The sequence below is a fragment of the Dipteris shenzhenensis genome, chromosome 5 (assembly GCF_047967505.1).
Source record: "Dipteris shenzhenensis isolate YYH24624 ecotype China chromosome 5, Dip_SZ_1.0, whole genome shotgun sequence".
Classification (NCBI taxonomy): Eukaryota; Viridiplantae; Streptophyta; class Polypodiopsida; order Gleicheniales; family Dipteridaceae; genus Dipteris; species Dipteris shenzhenensis.
In genome coordinates this window covers 7,878,963-7,902,022 of record NC_141600.1, presented here as the reverse complement: position 1 = coordinate 7,902,022, position 23,060 = coordinate 7,878,963, and the positions used below count along the sequence as shown (strand labels likewise).

Here is a 23,060-nt window from a genome sequence, read left to right as displayed (position 1 = left end):
ATATATCCAAATCAATATAGGAGAGCCAATAAATTGGAAGTCAATCCTTTTGGGAGATGCATGCAAAGTCAAACAAGAAGACTGGACATTAATTAGAGCAAATGCCTTGTGGTGTATCTGGATAGCTAGAAATAATGTGCAGTTTAACCAAGTGCATACTAATCCAAAAATGGCTTTTGTATCTTGGTGGTCTAGGAACATGAGAGACTTAACAGTGCAGTAACTATCTTCACAACTATGTGGATCAGTTGCAGGGCAAGATGTAGAAGTTTCCAGAGATGGACCTAGAATCACTGTGCCCCCTCCTTTTGTTGCTCTTGGAAGAGCAACAGGCCCTGCTGCAACTCTACAGAATACTGAAATCAAGGAAGAACCTCTGTGACTCCATACTCTTGGATCCTTCCAGATTGTGCCCACCTATGCTATTTGATACTTCTATCTTAGCTTTAACGTTACTAGCAGATATGATCTGTCTTCAAATTTTGTAACTCCCTGTGTGGAGAAATGGATGCTACTTGTAAGATCTTTTGATTTTTATACAACCACCTTTTTTTTGCCAAAAAAAAAAAGGGGGAAATTTTTCTTATGAAAAAGGCCAATATAGCCTTTTTGAAGAACTAATAAAATATGTTTATTCTTTCATGATAACAAAAATAATATGAAATATGTGATTTTTAAAACTTTTTTATAAACTATTTTGTACGAGTATGGGATGTCAATCCACAAACATCTCTCGCCCTCTCCCCCCCTTCCATAGGTGTAGACAAGGCGTAACTGAGATATGTAGTGAGCAAGAATCACTAGGACAATTGCATCATCAACATAAAGAACCAACATAGTAAGAACCATGAGGTCAATTGTTATTAAGTTTAACTACGAAATCAATCTGTAACACAACACAAAACACTTATAGCAAAGTACTATATCTCTTTGGGCAGTGACTTGAAAAGAAACCATGACACCAGTAACCTCCATGATAAACCCAATCCAAAGGGAGACAACCTCTAGTAGCAATTCAAACCTCCATTACTTGACTATGATGATGAAGCAGAAGATCCTAAAAGAGAGACGCATCAAGATGGAAATGCTTCACGTGGCATCTCAAGGCCCTACATGCCCAAGCAACTTTGTCAAGAATGCCTCATTAGAGACACTTTGTAGTGGAGATTTGAGGGTGGTTGCACCTGTCCAAGCTTGAAAAGGCATGGGCGACACGAAGAACAATGAATTTTACAAAACCTTCCAAAGATGTTGGAAACACTTGCTGGACTGCAGCCAGCTGAATAAAGCTTTTCAAATTCTTTGTATATCTGGAATTTGCACTTATTGTCCCACTAGTTCTCATACTCCGAAGACTGCTTCTTTTACTCTATTTCCACAGCTTCACGCAGCAGCACCACGTTCCTTCTACAGCTTGCCCTCATCATTAGCTAATTTCTGTGTGGTTCATAAGACAGTAAGAGATCCATTTGGCATGCATCACGCATCTGTGCAAGAAACCAATGGAAAATATTTGCAGACATGTACCAAACATAAATCAATAAACATGTATCTGTTCTTCCATTTGATACATCATGATGGCAGGCCATACTTGAATTTAAATAACGATACCTGGAAGAGAAGAATCAATCAAAGCATGATAGCAGGCCATACTTGAATTTAAATAACGATACCTGGAAGAGAAGAATCAATCAAAGCGTGCAATCATCACCTCTGTAATAATCAGAGCCTGCTTCATGGCTGGGTGGATGCTATCAATGTCACTAAACATAGCATTGAAGGTTAGAGTAAGCTTAAATGCAAAAATAGCAATCCAGAGACCACTACTAATTCAACATATCTGAGCCAGGTATACAAGACTACAAGAACTAATACATATAGACTTCATTATATGTCCATAAAAAGTCTTTCACAAACACAAGGAATAGAATATACAAAACTTAAGGCCACATGCAGTGTATGTAAGAGCAGCACATGACATACACACCTGCAAATTGTTTGTAGATTTTCAAAAGCAGTTCTCAGCAACCTGCATATTTCTAGGGTGCTAGCACTGACCCCAGAAGATAATGTTTGCCGTAGACCTGCCTGTTTGGGTGGAACAGAAAATGGCTTACATGTACGATCATATTGCTCTGCTCGAAAGTTTACAATTTGCAAAACTCCAACTTTACCTTGAAAGCATTCGCAAGAAGAACCTGAATCGTATCAGTTTCTATACTTTTATAAATACTCCTTGCATCAGTTAATTCTTTAAAACAGCTGAGTAGGTCTTGTACAGTTGCTCTGTCTGGATACTCCACCATCTTCCAAACCAATGGCTACTAGACACAAAATCACCCAAATTCATTCCTTGATGGGGTTTGAAAAGTACAAAGAATTTATATCAGCACCAACTTGGCGGCTTCGACAATTGCAAGATTTAGGCTATCTTACCAATTTATATAACTAAGATGCATGACATAATTTGAAGTTTCCCGCTTGGGGGTGTAAGAACTTGACATAGGAGGATCAGAGAATAATATAAAGGACTAGAAGTATGCACCTTGGGAGCATTTTTTATAAAATAATTCAAGATGATCATTGTCTTGCAATTGGAATCCTCCATCACCTTCAAACAAAATAAGTGTCAACACCTTTCCACTTGGAGAACCAACACATGCATTTAGAAGAAGCAATATCAACAAATAAAGGTACCAATTACCTGCAGTAACTCTGTATACATTGTTTTGTCATAGCCCACAGCCTCCGTTACGAGATCCAGAATACGTGTGCCACTATGAATGTAGACAATGTAATTTATGATAAGATTTTTCCCCAAATGATAAAAGTAACATTCTTTTGTCGTTCCAGCACCCCCCCCGCCCTGCCCCCCCAAAAAAAAACCCACTCCCTGTACAAAACAACCCACTCCTTCCGGAGTTGAAGCCGTAAATCATATGAAATGGCCAATTATCCCTTACATTGTCTGCACAAAAATTTGCACCTACTATCATTCCTTGGAAAATAACATCTATCAATTGTAATTGCTTGTCAAATAAGGTGAACTGCAGTCTACCACTAAATAAGTGCTTCCACAGAACTGAGCTGAGAATAGTCCTACCAAAACAAATTTGACCATTCTAGGCTATTTTTGACTAATTTATCATACGGATTACATTTAAGGATTCCTTGGTAGCAATAAAAGGTCAATAATCACAAAACAGACATCAACAAATAGAACTGTGTACTCCACTATAGATTGATCTTCAAGAGCTCAACAGCTCAAATAATTACAAAACACTTAAAGCTAAGCCTAATATCAAGTCAAAATCCATAGGACAGACCTCATGACAAACATCAAGACATAATGGGCAGCATTTTCGTAATTATTACTAGGCCTTCTCTTCAAGAATGTCTGTTAAGACGTTGTAATCTCTCTCTCTCTCTCTCTCTCTCTCTCTCTCTCCCTCTCTACACAGTCTAGACCTTGGCTTGTTATTACATAAAGCTAAGCATACTACCAAGTCAAAATCCATCAGATAGGCATCATAAGCCTTCTCTTTAATAATGCCTGTTAAGACAGGTGCCGTATGCTACTTCCCCCTGGAGATGGGAGCAGTACATGATTTGATCATGTATAACAGTCTTCAAAGATGGCCGTTATCCGGACGACTTACCTGCTTTCCACACGTAGAGGGCACTAGCACAGTGGATTACTTGTTGGGCTCCACAGCTTTTGTCACGAGGGTACATGACGTATAGGGCCCCCCACACACACTTGGCGCTGACCACTCATACTCGTCATTTAGCATCTTGACTACACTACCAGCCATAGGACGTGATCCCCCTACCCCCACCCAGGTCCGGGTACATTTTGATCATGCTCTTGATGCGATATACATGAGCCACTTGTCCTGTGAGCTAGCGACCCCCTTTGGATATGATCCAAACCTCGCTCACACTTCAAACACATTTGTATCAGTGATACAGAATGCTGCCATTCTACAGTATGTCTCCCAACTAGGAAAATGACCCTGAACACATGGTTTGAGGATGAGTGCCAGAGATGAGATCTCACCTCATACGGGAGTAGTCTTTTGGGCACTTGACAAGGTTTGAGGCACAACGGATCTCACGACATAAGAGGCAGACGTTCCTCTCACATAGGATGGATGAGATATTGCATGGGGGCTTCTATCCGAGGGGAAGCCACCCATTCCCATCACAGAACCAGGTGTGTGGCACATGCATGCAGCATCGCTCTATGACGTTCCAATTCAGGCACCACCTGATATGTCCTTCCTTCCTAGGCCCACCACATGCATTTTGGTGCAAGTTGTATTATGCCGGCTGCACAACTAGAGAGCCCAAGAGCATGAGGGGCTGCGGATTAAGCAATTTGCACACGAACACGATGTCCTAGCTCCAACAAATGTTCAATTATGCTGTGTGTCACAGCTTCGGCCTTGCTTGGAGTACCACCACCATTGTACAGATACACAAAATAGGGGTTCTCATGGACATAGGGAACAACCATACTCTCATGATTGGTCACACATTGACCAAGGTTTATGGATCGATACTAGAGAGAGTTCAGCTGACACACAAACATCAGGCTTTGAGACTGGCTGGATTCCAACAATAGCATTCCAATCCTGATCATATCTTCACTTTGCAGGCAGTCATCAAGGAGGCGAGATCGAGATCCCCTGATGCGATATCGAGATCCCATGATCCCACATGATTAGGCGACTTTGGGAGTACAGATACCAAGAGACATGATTTGGGGGGTAATGAGTATGCAAGTCAGTCAGAGATAGAGTATGTGCCCCTGGAGGCCTATCATATTGGGTTGAGAGCACGGTCAGAGTGAAGGAAGGATGCCCCCTCTTACTGACACACGTATTTGGGCTCTACTTTTGATGAGATCACGACCTTCATGGACCACCTAGCAAGTGAGGGATCGTTGCTTGCCGACTTGATGATCCACATACTGTTGTACGCAAATGACATAGTCCTGCTATCCTTCTCAGCAGTAGGCACTAGAGCTGCTCTACAGAGATGGAGGCTTGGCAATCAATCCTGGCAAGACCAAGGTTATGATTTTTAGTATTTCTTCACTTATCAGGGGGAACAAGTGGAGATTGTGCAATCATATACCTATCTAGGAGCAATGTTCGCAAAGCCAGTCTTCACCACATCTTATAGAAGAGCACAGAGCTCTAGATATCCTCATATTGTACATAGGAAATGCTCCTCTGTCTCCACCTCTGCCAACATGCATAACCTGCAGATCCACTACTCTCTATGCATGCCTATGGTTCTCCCTACTTCAATCCTCAGCTAGTGGGACGAGAACCCCATCTTTCCTATGGCAATCCTCAGGGCATGTGAGACTCGTTTGTCCTCCAGATTCTGAGGTTTGATAATAACTCCATCCTCCGATACTCTCAAGAAGTGGTTGTGGTGGAACTGGATCTTGGTGGAGAACCACCCCCCCCCCCCCCCCTCCCACTAAAAACAAAAAATAAAAAAAGTTCATGATGTATCGACCTAGAGTAGATCCAACCGTATGATAGGATTGATCTTATCATGTGGAACCAAGGGATCAGTGGCATCCAAGCTGTACTGGAAGGGACGGAGACAGTTCATCTGAATACCTTGAGGACGGAGACGGTTCATCTGAATACCTTGACTAGCAAACCATTTGGATATGTGTGCGTACTAGACCATGCCAACTCCACATGGATGACTCTAGTGCCAACCTCAATAGTCTCCACCTAGGTAAGGCCCAAACCCTGTGAAGACATGTCACTGATGGCATTCATTTGGACTGGTGTCATGGCGAACTCTACCTACACGATCTAATGTGGGACTCGATCCCATAATCAACTGTAGCCTCTTGAATTGCATGTCAACCAGCAGTCCCTGATAGGTCACTCCCCCAGAAAGGGTGTTGCATACCAATAGCCATCCCTCCATGGAGGGGTCTTGGAAGTGTGCCTGAAAGCACTGTCACTCTAACCACTTTCCTGGGCACTATGCAGAAGTTGGGTTTCTCGAACGGATGGATTAGAGGAGTCTCTGCACTTTATGTGGGGAGCTCTAGTTAGATGCTTGTCGATGGACACACAGGCGAGGCCTTTCCACTCTCTTGCTTGGTCCCTCAGGGCTGTCCCCTAGCTCCCTTTCTTTTCCTTTTTGTGGCGGAGGCATTGGGCTACTACTTGATCCCCGGTTGCAGCTTCTTCCCTAGATCCAGTGGTGCCAGACACTCTTCTTGAGGCAGTAGAGGTCTCCGCAGCTGGGCAGACACAGGATAGGGTCCTAGAGAGAGGTCTTATGTCGAGTAGTTCTGAAACATTTGAAGGAGCTAGTGAGAGAACTAGGAGGTACTTTAGGAGAGTGGAGAAAAGACTTTCTGGCAAACCAAACTCAGTACAAGAAGCATTACGTGCGACGGAAGTTCGCGGAGTCCTCAACGCGAGCGCAAAGTGAGCCCATTGGAGCAGTAGCCAGAGCAAGTAACTTCATCGACACTCTCATTGACTTGGATCAACAGGAACCCTAGTGGTCTGATCCGGACTCCGGAGAAGAAGATGTGCAAAGCGGAGAACAAGTGAAAGAAGAGGGTGCGAAGGACGAAGGCTCCTCAGGGACTCATCAAGGTCAAGGCAGCCCCTCTCTTCCTCTTGCAATGATGTCTTCATTAACCACCACTTCTACCAGAGTGGTGACTCCCTCTACTCCCGATTTGACCTCTACTGGACAAGCTGCTACCTCATCTGTTATGCATAGCTCCGGGTTCCTAGCTAATCCTTCTATCCCACTCGGGGGTACTTTTGCTCCGGCCATACCTTTACCTGCCATGAAGGTTTCATCTCCCTTCCCATCCACACCGGTGCTGCCTTTTCCACCACCTCCTTCCTTCCCTACTGCCTACTCATCCATGACTTCAACTGCGTCCCTCTCTTTCCCAAATGCTCTCCCATCCTCTTTAACACCCACATCTTCTATGTTGTCACCCTTTCCGTCTGCAACACCAAGGCCCTCTGCGTATGCAATACCACCTGTGTTCACTTCCTCTATGGCTACATCAGTAGTGACTTTCCCATTGTGGTCCTCCACAGGAGGTGTTGTCGGTCTGGTCTCCTCCTCTGAAACACCCACACTCATTACGGCTCCATCGGGACTCCCCCCAACTCTTGCATCTACTTCAGCCTCTAGGGTGGGGATGGCAGTTCTCAGTCCTACAGACAGAGCTAGCCTTCTCGAGCTACTCAACAAGGTCCACGTGAAGACTCAAAAGTTCAAAGGCCACCTCCATGAGGATGTGGAAGCTCATGTGAGGAAATTCCTCACAGCATGTACAGCTAAAGGTGTGGAGAATGAGCATGCGTTCCTTCACATCTTCCCCTCGTCATTGGAGGATGCCGCAGATGTATGGTAGAATCAATTTCCCCCGAATCACTTCCAGATGTGGACAAACCTAAGAGAGGAATTCTTACGCACTTTCAAGTTGGAAAAATTCAAACACATGATTGTCCAGGAGTTATCCACTAATACCATGAAGCCTGGCGAAAGTATCTCGGAGATGTATACGAGGATGAGGGTCTTGGCTGCGAAGATGTCTGTACCACCCAATGACGCCGTCACGAAGGGGTGGTTTTTGAAGGCTTTACCCTCCACCATTGGTATAAGGCTGGTTGACAAACTCCCTAAGCATGCCTCACTACAAGACTTCCTGAGGGAAGCGGTGAAGATGAAACGGTCCCAGTTAAGTTTCGCCTCAACACCCATCCAGACCGCCCAACTTCTGAGAGAAGAGGGCTCACAGGCATGGCCTCACGGGTAAAGAAGTACCATCCTCATTGAGTCCCCCTCTATGGATAAGGATTGCCATTCCTATTATTTGGATTTTTATTTATTCAAAAAAAAAATGTATCCCTTTTCCTAACCCTGTCAAGGTTGTACTCTCTGCCAAGTTGTGCTCTTTTGGGGGGAGATCAATAAATACTAAGCTTCTTTCTCTTTCTCTCGCAAGATGGAAACAGCCCTTGCCTTCTCTGGAACACCTCTCTCCTTATGGAAACAGCCCTTGCCTTCTCTGGAACACCTCTCTCCTTCCCCTCTCTTCACCCCTCTGTAACCCATGTTCACCCCCTGTTCACCCATGTTCACTCAATGTTCACTCCTAGTTCACCCATGTTCACTCCTCTGTTCACCTCATCTATTCACCTCATGTTCACCCCTATGTTCATCCCCACTCAACTCAATGTTCACCTCTAGTTCACCCATGTTCACCTCTGGGTCAACCCTATTCACCCCTAGTTCACCTATGTTCACTCCTATGTCACCCTCCCATGTTCACCTCTCACCCCTAGTTCACCCCTGTTCACCCCTAGTTCACCTATGTTCACTCCTATGTCACCCCTCCCATGTTCACCTCTGTTTCACCCCTGTTCACCCCTGTTCACCCCATGTTCACCCATGTTCACCCCTGTTCACCCCATGTTCACCCCTGTTCACCCCTGTTCACCCCATGTTCACCTCAGGTTCACTCCTAGTTCACCCATGTTCACTCCCCTGTTCACCTCATGTGTTCACCTCATGATCACCCCTATGTTCATCCCCACTTCACTCATGTTCACCTCTAGTTCACCCATGTTCACCTATGTTCACTCCTATGTCACCCTCCCATGTTCACCTCTCTGTCACCCCTAGTTCACCTATGTTCACTCCTATGTCAACCCTTCCATGTTCACCTCTCTGTCACCCCTGTTCACCTCTCTGTCATCTCTATTTCACCCCTTGTCCACCCCTATGCTCACCCCTATGTTCATCCCCACTTCACCCATGTTTACCTCCAGGTCACCCATGTTCACCCCTACTTCACCTATGTTCACTCCTATGTCACCCTCCCTCTCTGTCACTCATGTTCACCTCTACGTCACCCCTGTTCACCCGTAGTTCACCTATGTTCACTCCTATGTCACCCTCCCATGTTCACCTCTGTGTCACCCCTCTTCACCTCTAGGTCACCCATGTTCAGCCCCTGTTCACCCCATGTTCACCCATGGTCACCTCATGTTCAACTCCCTACCCCCGCCCTCCCCCCCCCGCCTCTACCTCCCTCTCCTCTACCCCTTCTATCCTCTCCCGATCAGCTGCCCCCTCCCCTCTCAGCCCGCTCCCCCTTCCTTGCTCCCCTGCTCCCTCTACCCCGCTCCTTCCGCCCGCTCCTGCCTCAGCCCTCCCTCTTCCCTGCTCCCTTACCCCCTGCATTCTTTTTCCTTCTTCCTGTCTCCCCCTTCTTCCTTCTCCCGCAACATTTTTTGGAGCGGACGGAGCCTCAAAAATGTCCGAGTCGGCCTCCTCACCTCAATTGGCAATGGATATTCCGTCAGCCAATCCTACTCCGCCTCCACCGACCGCGAAAACTATTACTTTTTCTAAAGACGAGTTGCAGCAGCTCAAGAAGGACGTAGAGATTGAATGCTCTACCACCTTGCTCGCACACATCTTCGGGTCTCACCCTTCCAGATCCCAAGCCAAAGACTGGATGCTTGCGTCTCTCCCCCCAGACCTCACTCCACGATTGTTAGATGTTCGTCTTCTGGGACGAGGTTTTTTCCAAGTTGTTTTTGACACTCCAGAGGCTGCGAGCACAGTGCTCAAAGCTGAGTTTTTACACCTAGGACACAGGAAGATCTTCTTTGACGCCTTTGATATTGGTTTCGACCCAGTGGAGACAAATAAGGAAATCTTTTCAATCTTCATCAGATTTACCAGGCTTCCCGAAGTTTACCATCGACTTCTTTCTGTTATTGGGGAGCATTTCGGCACGGTTGCTGAGATCCCACCCCTCCCTGGGTTGCCATTGACTGCAGCAGAGGCAACCAAGGCTGATGGGGTACCTAGAGTTAGGGTCCTCTGTAAGAATCCTAACCTCACGATGGACCATGTTATGATCCAGCGCCCGGATGGTTCCTTTTTTCACCAGAGAGTAGAGATTACAGCCAAGCAAGACCAGTGCAGAATATGCAAGACCATTGAACACTTTGCCAACCAGGGATTGCCCCAGGAAGAAGAAAAGGCACAAGAAGCCCTCTGGTACAGCTACCGTCCCACGGCCTCGACAGGGGGGTGGTACAGGTCCAACACCTGCTCCTCGACCTCCACATGGTGGTCCTCCTCAGGATGGTGGTATAGCTCCTTGTCTGAAGGGGGGGGGGGGGGGGGTTTCCTAACACTTCCGGAAGTATTACCGGAGGCCTAGGGCCACTGGTGCGAGAAGCGAGTAAGACGTGCCATAAGTGTCACTGATGGTACGTAGGTGAGTGCTTGTCGATGGTGTCAACTATGTGCAAGCGGAAGATGGTGTCAACTATGTGCAAGCAGTACAAGTGCTGAAGTGATGTGAGCAAGAAAAAGACCAAAGCGGAACAACATCGTGAAAGCCATCCCTCGACATGAACAGCAAGGAACTTCAACCACATGACACAGGTCCGTTGTACCAGGTGAAGGGAGAGGAGGGGAGGAGAACACAACGAAAAGAGATTTTAGAGTAGTGAGCAGAGATGGGAAGTAGCATAACTCATTAGAAAGCAAGATGACTGATACACTCCCAGAAGATACACACGAGGCGAGCTCTTGACTCTAGCCTCTCACTCCTTCACTCCCGCCTCTCGCCCCTCCAGAAAAAAGTCCCCCTTCCTTTTCCCTTTCCCCCTCTTCACCTTCTCCTCCTTTGCCCCACCCCCCGCTACCAATCTCCACACCCTCTTCCTATTGGATGTCTTCTTGCACCTTAGCCATCCTTAGCCATTCCACCGTTTGTGGGCCGCTCTGTCCTTGATGGCTTCCGCAATACTCCAGCCTGTCCTGGGTCAGTGAATCCCGTGCTCCATGTGTTCTCCTGCGCTCCTGACACTAGTTGGTTGAGAGGGTTGGTGCACCACCTATGCCTCTTAACTGTTGAACTGCTTCCCGTGTGCACCAACAGGTGTATCCCGCGTACCATTGCGCCAATACTTCCCTCTGATTGACTTTGACCATGGTGAGTCGAGGTTGAGGTTTGGCACTCTTCAGTCATGTATTGCTTCCGTCATGTCCATGTCAAGTCATGTCATGTCCAAGTCATGTCCATGTCAAGTCATGTCATGTCCAAGTCATGTCCATGTCAAGTCTAAGATGTGAACACATGTGAACACGCTGCGACTAGGTATGACCAAGGTCTAACAACTTGGCATGTTGCTGAGGTGACCATGACGTGACCCAAGTGTGACTCTTGGTGGGTCGCCATAAACTTTGAGTACAACAGATCCCCCGCCACTATCATTCACCGTCCCGGTGAATGACCTAGGATCTTGTGAGAGAAAGTTAAGTGTAAATTACAAATAAGAAAGTGACCTTGGGGTTGACATCCCAAAACTGAAAAGAAAGGGCTCGTGGCCTTACAACTGTAAAACTAAAAAAAAGAAACTGGATCATGGCCATACAACTCCAAAATCCTTATTTACATGAGAATCCAAATGTACAGAGTGCGCAAAAAGATATGCCGAACTAAAAGATCCAGGAGCTACTGCTTGCTGGATGAAAGTCAGGGAGGGGGAGGGGGTGGGTGTGGTGGGTGTGCTGATGTTCCGGGGCTGGTCCTTGCCTCTTCCTCGACTGTGTCCATGAGGTTGCGGATGTCCTCGTATTTGGATTTATACCTATGGTAGCCAGACCTGTAATGTTCACATCGAGATTTGAGAGCAGCATTTTCATCTTGCAGCCCATGGAAGTTGTCCTGCAACTTGGAATGTGAAACTTGGAGATGGTCTTCCGCCTCGCGAATCTACTTCATTTGACTCCGCACCACCTCCACCTGTTGATCCACAGTAAGCTTATCCGCAGCCAGTGAGGTGTATCTGTCCTGTAGGGCGGCAAGCTCCCGCTGGATTTGAGCCTGTTGGGCTGAATGATGGTCCTCCAAAACTTTCTTGGTGGCTGTCCACTCTGCCTCCTTTGCTACAAGACTTTGCTGAAACTCGTCATGCTGAGTTTTCCACGCAGCCTCCCTTGCCTCTAGAATTGCTCCCCACTCCGCTTTTTTCATTTGCAATGTTGTATCCCATTCTTTATGCATGCTGGTTACCTGCTTCTCATGTTCCAAGCGGAGGTGTTGCTTCTGTGACAGAAGCTTGCAAACCTGACCCGTAGTATTAAAGAGGGAGGCACCCATCTGAATGAAGCTGTCATCTATAATGCGCTGAGCCATATGAAGGGACCTTTTAACCCATGCATACCTGTCCCGATAGGTCATTCGGTCAGCCATGTCAATAAGTTTGCCATATTCCTCGAAGGCTGCTTTCATCCCCTCTTGCTCTGGCTCCTCGAGAGCTGCCACTGGAGCCAGTGTGTCGATGTCTAGGTAACAGCTTGGAGCTTGGGATACCTTCTTGTTGGAAGCGATTGTCTCTTGCAAGGGAAGTGTGAAAATTTGGTCCAGGTCCTCCTCCTCCATGCAAACAGGAGACCGCTTCCGCTTTAATGCATACAGCAGCCGTTTGTGTTCCTAGCTCTGTTCCTCTATCTGGGCCTCATGGGTGAATAGATCTCCTGAGGAGGTTGCGAAGTAGGTATCCAACATATCATTTTGAGGAAGTGGAGGACACCCCCAACAAAAATAACCTCGCTAGGTCGAGTTTCCAGTAAGTCCTGTTCAGCAGCCTCCATACTTGGTTCAGGGGTCAATCGTCGAGACACCCGGGGTGGTGTCTTCGCATCACCAGTGGCTCCCAAAGTAAGATTCAAGTTCAATAACCTGTGTCGTTCTGATGCCTCTCCATCAAGAGATTCCAAGGCAAAGGTGCCTGCTGCCGTAACTTCTGTCGAGGGATCCCCCTGAGTTGGGGGGTTAATGTGCATATCTTTGCACCCTACTAACGCTGATGAGATGATCGGAGGGGAAATGGTCATGACTACGGGTGAGGTAAGTGGTAATGTCCTGCCATGGTGGGTGAGACCTGAGGAGGGCCGGGAGTTGACATAGGAGTGAACATGGGTGACAGAGAGGTGAACATGGGGAGTTGACATAGGAGTGAACAGGGGTGACCTAGGAGTGAACAAGGGTGACTTGGAGGTGAACATGGGTGACAGAGAGGTGAAGATGGGGAGTTGACATAGGAGTGAACAGGGGTGACCTAGGAGAGAACAAGGGTGACCTGGAGGTGAACAAGGGGAGTTGACATAGGAGTGAACATGGGTGACAGAGAGGTGAACATGGGGAGTTGACATAGGAGTGAACAGGGGTGACCTAGGAGTGAACAAGGGTGACCTGGAGGTGAACATGGGTGACAGAGAGGTGAACATGGGGAGTTGACATAGGAGTGAACAGGGGTGACCTAGGAGTGAACAAGGGTGACCTGGAGGTGAACATGGGTGACAGAGAGGTGAACATGGGGAGTTGACATAGGAGTGAACATGGGTGACCTAGGAGTGAACAAGGGTGACCTGGAGGTGAACAAGGGTGACAGAGAGCTGAACATGGGGAGTTGACATAGGAGTGAACAGGGGTGACCTAGGAGTGAACAAGGGTGACCTGGAGGTGAACATGGGTGACAGAGAGGTGAACATGGGGAGTTGACATAGGAGTGAACAGGGGTGACCTAGGAGTGAACAAGGGTGACCTGGAGGTGAACATGGGTGACAGAGAGGTGAACATGGGGAGTTGACATAGGAGTGAACAGGGGTGACCTAGGAGTGAAGAGGGGTGACCTGGAGGTGAACATGGGTGACAGAGAGGTGACCATGGGGAGTTGACAGAGGAGTGAACAGGGGTGACCAAGAGGTGAACAAGGGTGACAGAGAGGTGAACATGGGAAGTTGACATAGGAGTGAACAGGGGTGACCTAGGAGTGAACAAGGGTGACCTGGAGGTGAACATGGGTGACAGAGAGGTGAACATGGGGAGTTGACATAGGAGTGAACAGGGGTGACCTAGGAGAGAACAAGGGTGACCTGGAGGTGAACAAGGGTGACAGAGAGGTGAACATGGGTGACAGAGAGGTGAACATGGGTGACAAAAAGGTGAACATGGGGAGTTGACATAGGAGTGAACAGGGGTGACCTAGGAGTGAACAGGGGTGACCTGAGGTTCAACTTGAGTGACAGAGAGGTGAAGAAGGATTAAGGAGGAGGGTGTGTCAGAGAAGGCAAGGGCTATCTCCGTCTTGCCAGAGAAGGAAAACTCAGTTTTTATTGGTCTCTCACCAAAGAGTGCAACGGGGTAGAGAGTAGAAGCTTGACAGGGTTAGGAAAGGGAATACATTGTTGTTGTTTGAATAGATAGAAATTCAACTAATAGGAATGGAAATCCTTATCCAAAGAGAGAGAGTCAATGTGGATGATACTTCTTTACCCGTGAGCCATTTACAGGTGCTGGTAACTTCTTGCCCTCCAAGGTGGCCAAATAAACCCCTCCACTGAGAATAATCCTTGTGATAAAGAAGGGCCCTGTCCAACCACTGACAAATTTGGGTTTATGCTTCAGGAACTTACTGGAATATAACAAGACCAAGCTGCCAACTTGGAATTCCCTCTTCCTGAGATTTCTGTCATGCCATGCCTTCTGCCTTCTTTGCCAGACTTCCTGAGCAAGGATCGCTTCACGACGATGTTCATCCAAGGCTTCAAGATCCCATAATCTCTCAAGTGTGCATGCCTCCAAGTTATCATCCATCTCTGCCATGACCCTAGTGGTCTTCATGTGGAACTCATAGGGCATAACCGCCTCCAAGCCGTAAACTAGCTGGAAGGGTGAATATCCAGTGCTAGCCTTGTATGCGGTTCTGTAAGCAAAAAGAGCAGCTGGTAGTAGAATATCCCAATCTGCCAAGGAATGAAGGCATAACCAAGCCACAATATGAGACATGGTCCGATTGGAGCTCTCGGCCAAACCATTGGCTCGAGGGTAGTATGAACTAGAGGTCTTGTGAACAATTTGCAGTTGGGTGATGAGGTCAGCGATGACATCATTGAGAAAGTGGGTACCTCTGTCACTCATCAATTCCACAGGACATCCAAACCTAGAAATGATTTGATCATACAAGAATGAGGCCACAACTTGAGCAGTGCAGGTCTTCGCGGCCTTAGCCTCCACCCATTTAGTGCCATAATCAGTAGCAATCAGAGCATACTTGTTCCCTCTTCGAGTTGCAGGAGAGATGGGTCCAACAAAATCCAATCCCCATCTATAGAAGGGGGGTACAGGGCTGGATGGCTGAAGGGGAAGGTACTCCCGTCGGGTAGGCTTCGGCCCCCCTCTTTGACATGAGTCACAGCGGCGCACATAAGCATAGCAGTCTTGGAATAGCTTTGGCCACCACAACCCAGAGCGCATTATCTTTCTAGCAGTGGCCTCTGGTGCCATATGACCTCCCCCCATTCCTGAGTGAGCCTCCTGAAGAATGGCTTGTGTTTCATGAGGGAGCACACACCTCCTTAAAATGTGGTCCTTCCCCAACTTGTATAGCTGACCCGCGATCAGTTTGAAAGGAGCAGCCTGAAGAATCTGCCTCCGCTTTTGTGCTGGAGTTAACCCTTTGGAGAACTCCCCTGTAGACAACAAGTGTACAATGTTTGCATACCATGGGGGAAAGCAATCCACAGCAAACAGGCAGTCATCTTTTGGTACTGTGGTATCGACACGGAAGAGGCCCGCATCTGGAAGGTCATCATCAACTCCTATGGCTGCTTCACCTGAAGAGATCCTTGACAAGTGGTCTGCTGGTTGATGTAATCGGCCTGCTCTCACTAGGATGTCAAAGTCAAACTCTTGAAATAGAAGAATCCACCTACTCACTCTCCCCCCAAGCGTTGGTCGCTTGGGGTTTGTTCAGTAAGTACTTGAGAGCTTGGTGATCAGTAATGATGATAAACTTACTGCCCAAGAGATAGTGCCGATACTTTGTCATGGCATAGACCATGCCCAAGCCCTCGCGTTCAGTGGTGCTATAGTTTCTTTCTGCTCCATTGAGTTGTCTGCTTGCAAAGTACACAGGTAGGTCGAGTTTGTGCTCTTCATCTGGTTGGGCCAATATCGCCCCAATCGCCAGCCCACTTGCATCTACATGCACATGAAAAATGACATCCCATTGAGGTTGCCGCAAGATGGGTGCCTTTACTAGACGATCCTTGAGGTTGTCAAACGCCAGTTGTTGAGGTGCCGACCAGTTGAAGGACTGCTCCTGCCGAAGGAGTTCCGTCAACGCCACCGCTATGTCGGCATAGGACCTGATGAATCTTCTATAATAACCCACATGTCCCAAAAAAGACTTGACTTCTCTGGGTGTGCGAGGAATAGGCAAGGTCAATATCACTTCCACCTTTGCTGGGTCCGTGGTCATTCCCTTAGCTGAGACGATGTGGCCAAGGAGGACCCCTCGCAAGGCGAGGAAGAAGCATTTGTCCGGATTCAAGCACAACCTAGCTTCTCTGCACTTATCAAAAACCCACCTCAACTTACTCATGTGATCAGTCTGAATAGCAAGTTCGAGGTGAGAAGCATTCTTACCATTGAACACAGAGAAGTCATCCAAGAATACCTGAAGGAACTTTCCGATGTTCTCTTGGAAGAGTTTGGTGACAAGACGTTGAAACGTGGCCGGTGCATTGCATAGACCAAAAGGCATCATCCGGTAAGCATAAGTTCCCCATTGGGTGACGAAGGTAGTCTTTAACTGATCTTGCTCTCGCACCCGAACCTGGTTATACCCACTGTATCCATCCATGAAGGAGTAGAGAGCATGACCAGCTACGGTTTCTAGCACCCTGTCAGTGAAGGGGAGAGGAAACCTATCCCGACGTGTGGCGGTATTCAAACTCCTATAGTCGACACAAACTCGGAGTTTTCCAGTCTCTCTTTTGGGCACCACTACGATGCCACTAAGCCATTCGGAGTAGTCAACAGGGTAGATCAACCCTGCTTGCTCCATCTTTTGAATATCAGCATGGACAGCCTTGCCATAGTTAGGATTCATGCGATATGGTCCCCTGATCACCGGCTCTGCTTCCGGATATAGATCGATGCGATGTTCCATGAACTCAGTGGGTACTCCCTTTAAATCCTTATATGACCAGGCAAAGTGTCAACTGACTTCTCTATTCTCGCTTCTATTTCACTGATCATGGGAGTAGCACCATAAATTATCCACCCAGCCAATTCTATCAAGGCTTCCCAGCTTGGGAGAGAGAGCTGTATCAAAATCACGTAATTCACAATTCTTCATTCTCTCACTAGCTTTGACAGACCCCAATTCCCTAGATAGATCTAGATGCCACATGTCATCCATATAGGGCCTTTCTAATGCAACATTTCACCCCTCACTTGGGATGCATTTAATTCCTTGCCCCTAGGCACATTCTTTGCACTAGGCCCTTGGTCTCAGACCTATCTAGTCTGGTGCTATCAGCCCTCACCTAGGACCTTGACATTAATCCCTCCCGATCATTTACATAAAGCGCAAACACATATATTACAAAGATAGATCCTATAAGGGAAATGTCGACTGATTCTTCCGAGGTCATGCTACCTCGGCTAGAGCGTAACATTCCTTCCCTCTTCAGACATCAGCGTCCTCGATGATAAAGTCTGGGAACACTCTCCGCAACTGATATACGGATTCCCAGGTAGCTTCCGATAGAGGCTGACCATGCCATGCAACCAACACTGTGGGTATCTTCCGATTTCGTATTTGCATTGTTCCTCGGTCCAGGATTCTTGTTGGTTTGCGCCTTGCAATATCCTCTATCTCCTGAAACAAAACCACACCTTCGATTAGTGAGTCACCAGTATGTAAAAATTTCTTTAAACGTGAAACATGAAAAACCGGGTGCACCTTACACCCCTGTGGCAATTCTAATTTATAGGCTACACTGCCTATTCTCTTTAGAATTAACCACGGCCCACAGTATCGAGGTGATAACTTAGCACACTCTCCTGAAGTCAACGACTTCGAGTGCGAAGGAATTCTGAGAAAAACTTTTTCTCCTTCTTCAAATACTCTTATAGACCGATTTTCATCCGCATACACCTTGGCTCTATCCATAGCCTGACGGATATTAGCTCTCGCAAGTGCTAGCATCTCCCGCATCTGAACTACAAAGTTCGCGGCACTAGGCACTTTCTGAGGTACTCCAACTATAGTCGGATTGGCTGGTCTATAACCATAGTTCAGTTCAAACGGACTGAACCCAGTAGATGAATGTTTCCTATCATTGTAGGCAAACTCCAACAATGGCAACCACTTGTCCCATGTATGTTGCCTCAATGACACATATGCCCTCAGCATATCCTCTAAAGTCTGGTTGACTCTCTCCGTCTGACCATCCGTCTCAGGATGATCCCCACTACTCATTCCCAACTCAGTCCTTAGTGTCTCAAATACCGCTGTCCAAAAATGACCGGTAAATCTAACATCTCTGTCTGACACTATGGATCTAGGCAATCCATGCAGACGAAATATATGTCTAATAAACAAATCCGCTACTTGCGGGGCACTAACAGACTCTCTAGTCGGAATGAAGTGAGCCATCTTGGTTAGACGATCAACCACCACAAGGATAGAATTATACCCTCCTTGCGTTGCAGGTAGTCCTACAATAAAATCCATGGAAATGCTCTCCCACTTACTTAGTGGTATTTCCAAGGGTTGTAAAAGTCCGGGTGGCCTCACCCGCTCGGCCTTACTTACCTGACACGAGAAACACCGTGTCACATATTCATGAATATGCTTTTTCATCTTTGGCCAAAAGAAATCTCGCTTCACGAGATCATATGTCTTCTCGACTCCTGGATGTCCCGCACACGGGCTATCATGGCATTGTCGAATGACTCTCTGCCTGAGATCATTCTGACCAGGTACTACAACCTTGCCATTTCTAACTAGCATACCATCCCTTATGGTATATCTTGCATAAGTTTGGCCTTTTCTGGATGCCAGGTCATCCTTTTCATTTTCCCCGGGTTTTAACACATGAGCCTTAGGCCATAAGCTCTGGACAAACTCGTCCACCTTCTGAGTTTCTCTGATCTCGGTCATTAGAGCACTCTCTAATACCGTGAAACTCAGGTTGTGCATAATGCGAGACAACGCATCAGCTACCTTATTGTCTTTTCCTCTTCGGTACCGAATCGTTAGATTAAACTCCTGCATGAGCTCTGCCCACCTAGCTTGGCGGCCCCTCAAGTCAGGCTGTTTACAGAAATGTTTCAGAGTATCATGATCCACATCCACATAAAACTCTGAACCATACAGATAATGCCTCCATGATTTCAACGCATGGATAACAGCATACAACTCCAATTCATGAGTTGGCCAATTCCTTTGAGAGGGAGAAAGCTTCTTGCTTTCAAAGGCTACTGGCCTTCCCTCTTGAAGGAGGACTGCTCCTACCGCAATGCCACTTGCATCGGTTTCTAGGAACAACGGTTTCTGGGGATCAACTATTTTTAACACCGGTCCTGTGACCACAGCTTGTTTTATGGTGTTAAAACTTTCCTGTTGATTCTGCCCCCAAACAAAAGGTACTTTATCTGAGGTCAGATCAGTCAATGGCGATACTATTCCGGAATATCCTTTGATATGCCTTCTATAAAACTGGACAAATCCCAAGAATGATCGCAACGCGGTCAGACTCTGAGGGATTGGCCAAGTCAGTATCGCAGCCACTTTCTTCGGATCCATTTCTACCCCCTGTGGAGTAATTATGAATCCTAAGTACTCAAGCCTAACCATACACAGTATAGTTTTCTTTTTATTCACGTAAAGACTGGCTTTCCTCAAAGTACTGAACACTATCCTTAAGTGTTCACAATGCTCAGTAACACTTTTACTGAATATCAAGATATCGTCAATAAAATGTACTACGAACTTTCCGATATACGGACGTAGTAAATCATTCATAAGCATGACGAAGGTCGCTGGAGCATTGGTAAGTCCGAAGGGCATTACCAAAAACTCATAATGACCAAACCTGCTTCTAAAAGCGGTTTTATGCACATCCTCGGCTCTAATCCGGATCTGATGATAGCCGCACTTAAGATCTATCTTGCTGAAAATCACGGCTCCATGTAATGCATCTAGCAAATCATCAATCCGAGCCATCGGATACCTGTGCTTAACAGTGATATTATTCAATGCTCTGTAATCTATACAGAGACGAAACGTATCATCCTTTTTCCTCTTTAATATCACTGGCGAAGCAAAAGGTGAGAAACTTGGTTGAATCTGCCCCAGCTTGAGGTATTCTTCCAGTTGCCTACGCACCTCCGCTTCTTCAGTAAAACTCATTCTATAGGGAGGTCTATTTACAGGTTCTGCCCCCGGGATCAGTTCAATCTTATGCTGAACTTTCCGCTCTGGAGGTAACCCATAAGGTAGTTCATCCCTAAAACATTCAGAGAACTCCTCTGTTATAAGATTAGCCAGCTTGGCCATCTCACCACTTTGCGTAACATCAGTGCTAGTCGAAGACTCATCCACCGACTCTACCGATGCGGTGCAAAGGTATAAAAACTCTACTTGAGCCTTTCTGATTTCCATCACGGAAACCAACGGTCCCTGAGGTATATCTTTTTCACCTCGCAAGACATAAAGCACATCATTCATCTTGAATTGATATACGTGCTTTTTCCAATCAATGGCTGGATTCTTACTAGAATGCCACGCCATTCCCAGGGCTATATCCGCATGAGCAAGCTTGGTCATTTCAAAATCAAGCTTCTCAGCATAGTCCTGAATCCGAAGCTCCAACTGGGTAACCCTTTGGTCCCATACTTCAGTTGAACTTCCATCTGCCATTCTGACTGTATACGCATAGTCAGATGGACTTGTCTTTAATTTCAGCCTCTTCACGAGCTTGGAGTTAATCACATTGTGAGTTGACGCTGAGTCAAACAACACAATGACATCATGACTGGCTACTTGCCCTTTCATTTTAATTAACTCCGTATCATTGAAGGCTGTATACCCCGTTGCTGCGGGCTTAGATAGGATGTTATCAGGTGCACTCGTCACTAACTTAGCAACAGATACACATAACAAACAAGGTACTAACCTCTGAGAAGGTCCCGCAAGTTGCATCTGCAAATGTTCCGCACTGGGACTCTCCTGCATTTCTACGTCGCATTCAGATATTATCATACTAGCCGTGCGACGATCTTTATTCAGTGGACAATCCTTCCACTGATGTCGCTGAAGGCAGCCGAAGCACAATCCTTCTTTTCTAGCTTTCTCTTTTTGTTCAGGGGTCAATGAGGACTTTGACCAAGCCCGGGCTGCCATTGGAGTTATTTTCCTTTTCACCCCAACGGTGGTACTTGTTTTTGTTGGTCCCTCAACCGGCTTCACCTGCTTGGTTTGGCCACTTGGCTGCGAGACACTTGTCTTTGAAACCCATTTCCTCGGAAATCCCCCTTTCCTCGGGTGCTCATACTGAGTCCCTGCCTGCACAAATCCACCGGACCTGCCTCTGGCATCCTCATAGTTCAGGGCTACTGCAATAGATTCATCTAGTGTAGTCACATATTTAGCCCGAACTTCCATTTTGATTTTGTCGTTCAGTCCATAGATATAATCTTTTAACTGAACCGACATAGGGAGAGGGTCTGTTATTTTCATAACACATTCTCTGAATTTGTCAGTGTACTCTGCCACTGACAAGCTCCTCTGACGAAGACTTCTATAAGCATCCCAAGCTCGGGATTCCTCATCAGGTGGGAGAAAGTGTTTCTTGAATTCAGCTTTGAACCCTTCCCAGGTGGTTGGAGCAACTTGATCCTTCTGTTGCTTTATCCACCATCTGTCCGCTGCCTCAATAAACAGGTGTGTGGCCTCGCGGATTTTCTTTAGATCGGATTTAATCTCACAAATGGCGAAGGCTTCTTCCCACTTGTGCAACCAAACCTCGATCACATCAGAGCTGCGCTCGGTCATCCGACCAGCGTACTTCTCTGGTCTATAATTAGCGATATTAGGCACTTTGACCCTTGCGCGCTCTAAGGAATGTACACTGGGATCTGGCTCTGCTGGAGCTTTGCCCTTGTCAATCCTAGACGGTCTAGCCGACAAGGCTTGCACCATCTCCCTAATCTCATTTTGACCAGCATTCACCTGAAGCTGCTAGTTCATAATCTGCTGTAAAGCATCCTCTAATATTGAAATCCTACCAACCAACGTAGGTGCTGCCTGATGTGACATCTGTTGTGTTGACTGAACTCTAGACTCGCTAGGATTTATTCTTGAAGTCTGTCCTTCTGCTTCCATTTGTTGAAAGGGAGTTTTTTTTTTTTTTTTGGAATGGATTTCCCCCTTTTCCTATACACAGAAATGAATAGACGACAGCCTCTGCTGTACAGACAACTTCGACTGAAAACTCAGATTTTAAATTTTTTTTTTAACAAAAAAGAAGGACTGCTCCCTGGAATCTCCACGCAGTCCGAATTCGTGCGCTGCTGACTCTGGCGGTTACGATCTCCTCCAACAAAAGTCAAACACCGTCAAAGGATAAAGAGCTCGTGGAGGAAAGGTCGAGAACTCCGACTGAGCCTTCGCTTGGTCGCTAGAAGTGCGAGGTCCAGAGGTAAGGATGGAAAACCATCTGCGTAGAAGACAAGGTCTTCTGCAATTCAAGCGACAATTCCCTCTTCAAGTCCCTCCTGGCGCAGATTATTCCTTCGTTGATTATGAATCGCTCCTTCTTCCAAACCACCGCGCAACGCCTCACATTAAGCAGCGCCCCACCTAAATCGTCATAGATCGTGCACGCCACTCAATCACAGGTCGTGTGCCTGCAATCCTTCATCACGACCAGTCACCTCGCCATCTTCATCGTTGTCTGTGTCTCCCTGTCGGTGTCTCCGTCGGACGTCAGTCACAGACCTCGACTCTCCCTTGAGCCCGTCGGGTTTTTGAAAGGACCCTCCACCGACGCCAACCATTCGTTGTATGAGCAGTCGCTGACGCTTCCGTCGGTCTCTTCATCGTCACGGCGACCAATCGTCTATTCCTACACTAGACTTCTGCTGTTCG

At 46.9% G+C, this 23,060-nt stretch overlaps 1 protein-coding gene across 4 annotated transcripts in view; it reads right to left on the bottom strand.

The window, feature by feature from the left end:
- Positions 1–880: 880 nt before the first annotated feature.
- SNI1 (negative regulator of systemic acquired resistance (SNI1)) overlaps positions 881–23,060 on the bottom strand; it is a 136,852-nt gene continuing 114,672 nt past the window's right edge. For 3 of the 4 annotated variants that reach the window (XM_087374826.1, XM_087374823.1, XM_087374825.1), the window contains exons 12-17: positions 2,705–2,777; positions 2,546–2,611; positions 2,175–2,321; positions 1,988–2,088; positions 1,674–1,763; positions 882–1,437 (exon numbers count right to left, since the gene is read on the bottom strand). In XM_087374826.1, the coding sequence (XP_087230952.1) occupies positions 1,688–1,763; positions 1,988–2,088; positions 2,175–2,321; positions 2,546–2,611; positions 2,705–2,777 (463 nt within the window). In that variant the 3' untranslated portion in view covers positions 882–1,437; positions 1,674–1,687. Of the gene's footprint in view, positions 1,488–1,673; positions 1,764–1,987; positions 2,089–2,174; positions 2,322–2,545; positions 2,612–2,704; positions 2,778–23,060 lie in introns of all 4 variants that reach the window. The other variant, XM_087374824.1, reaches the window with a different exon arrangement.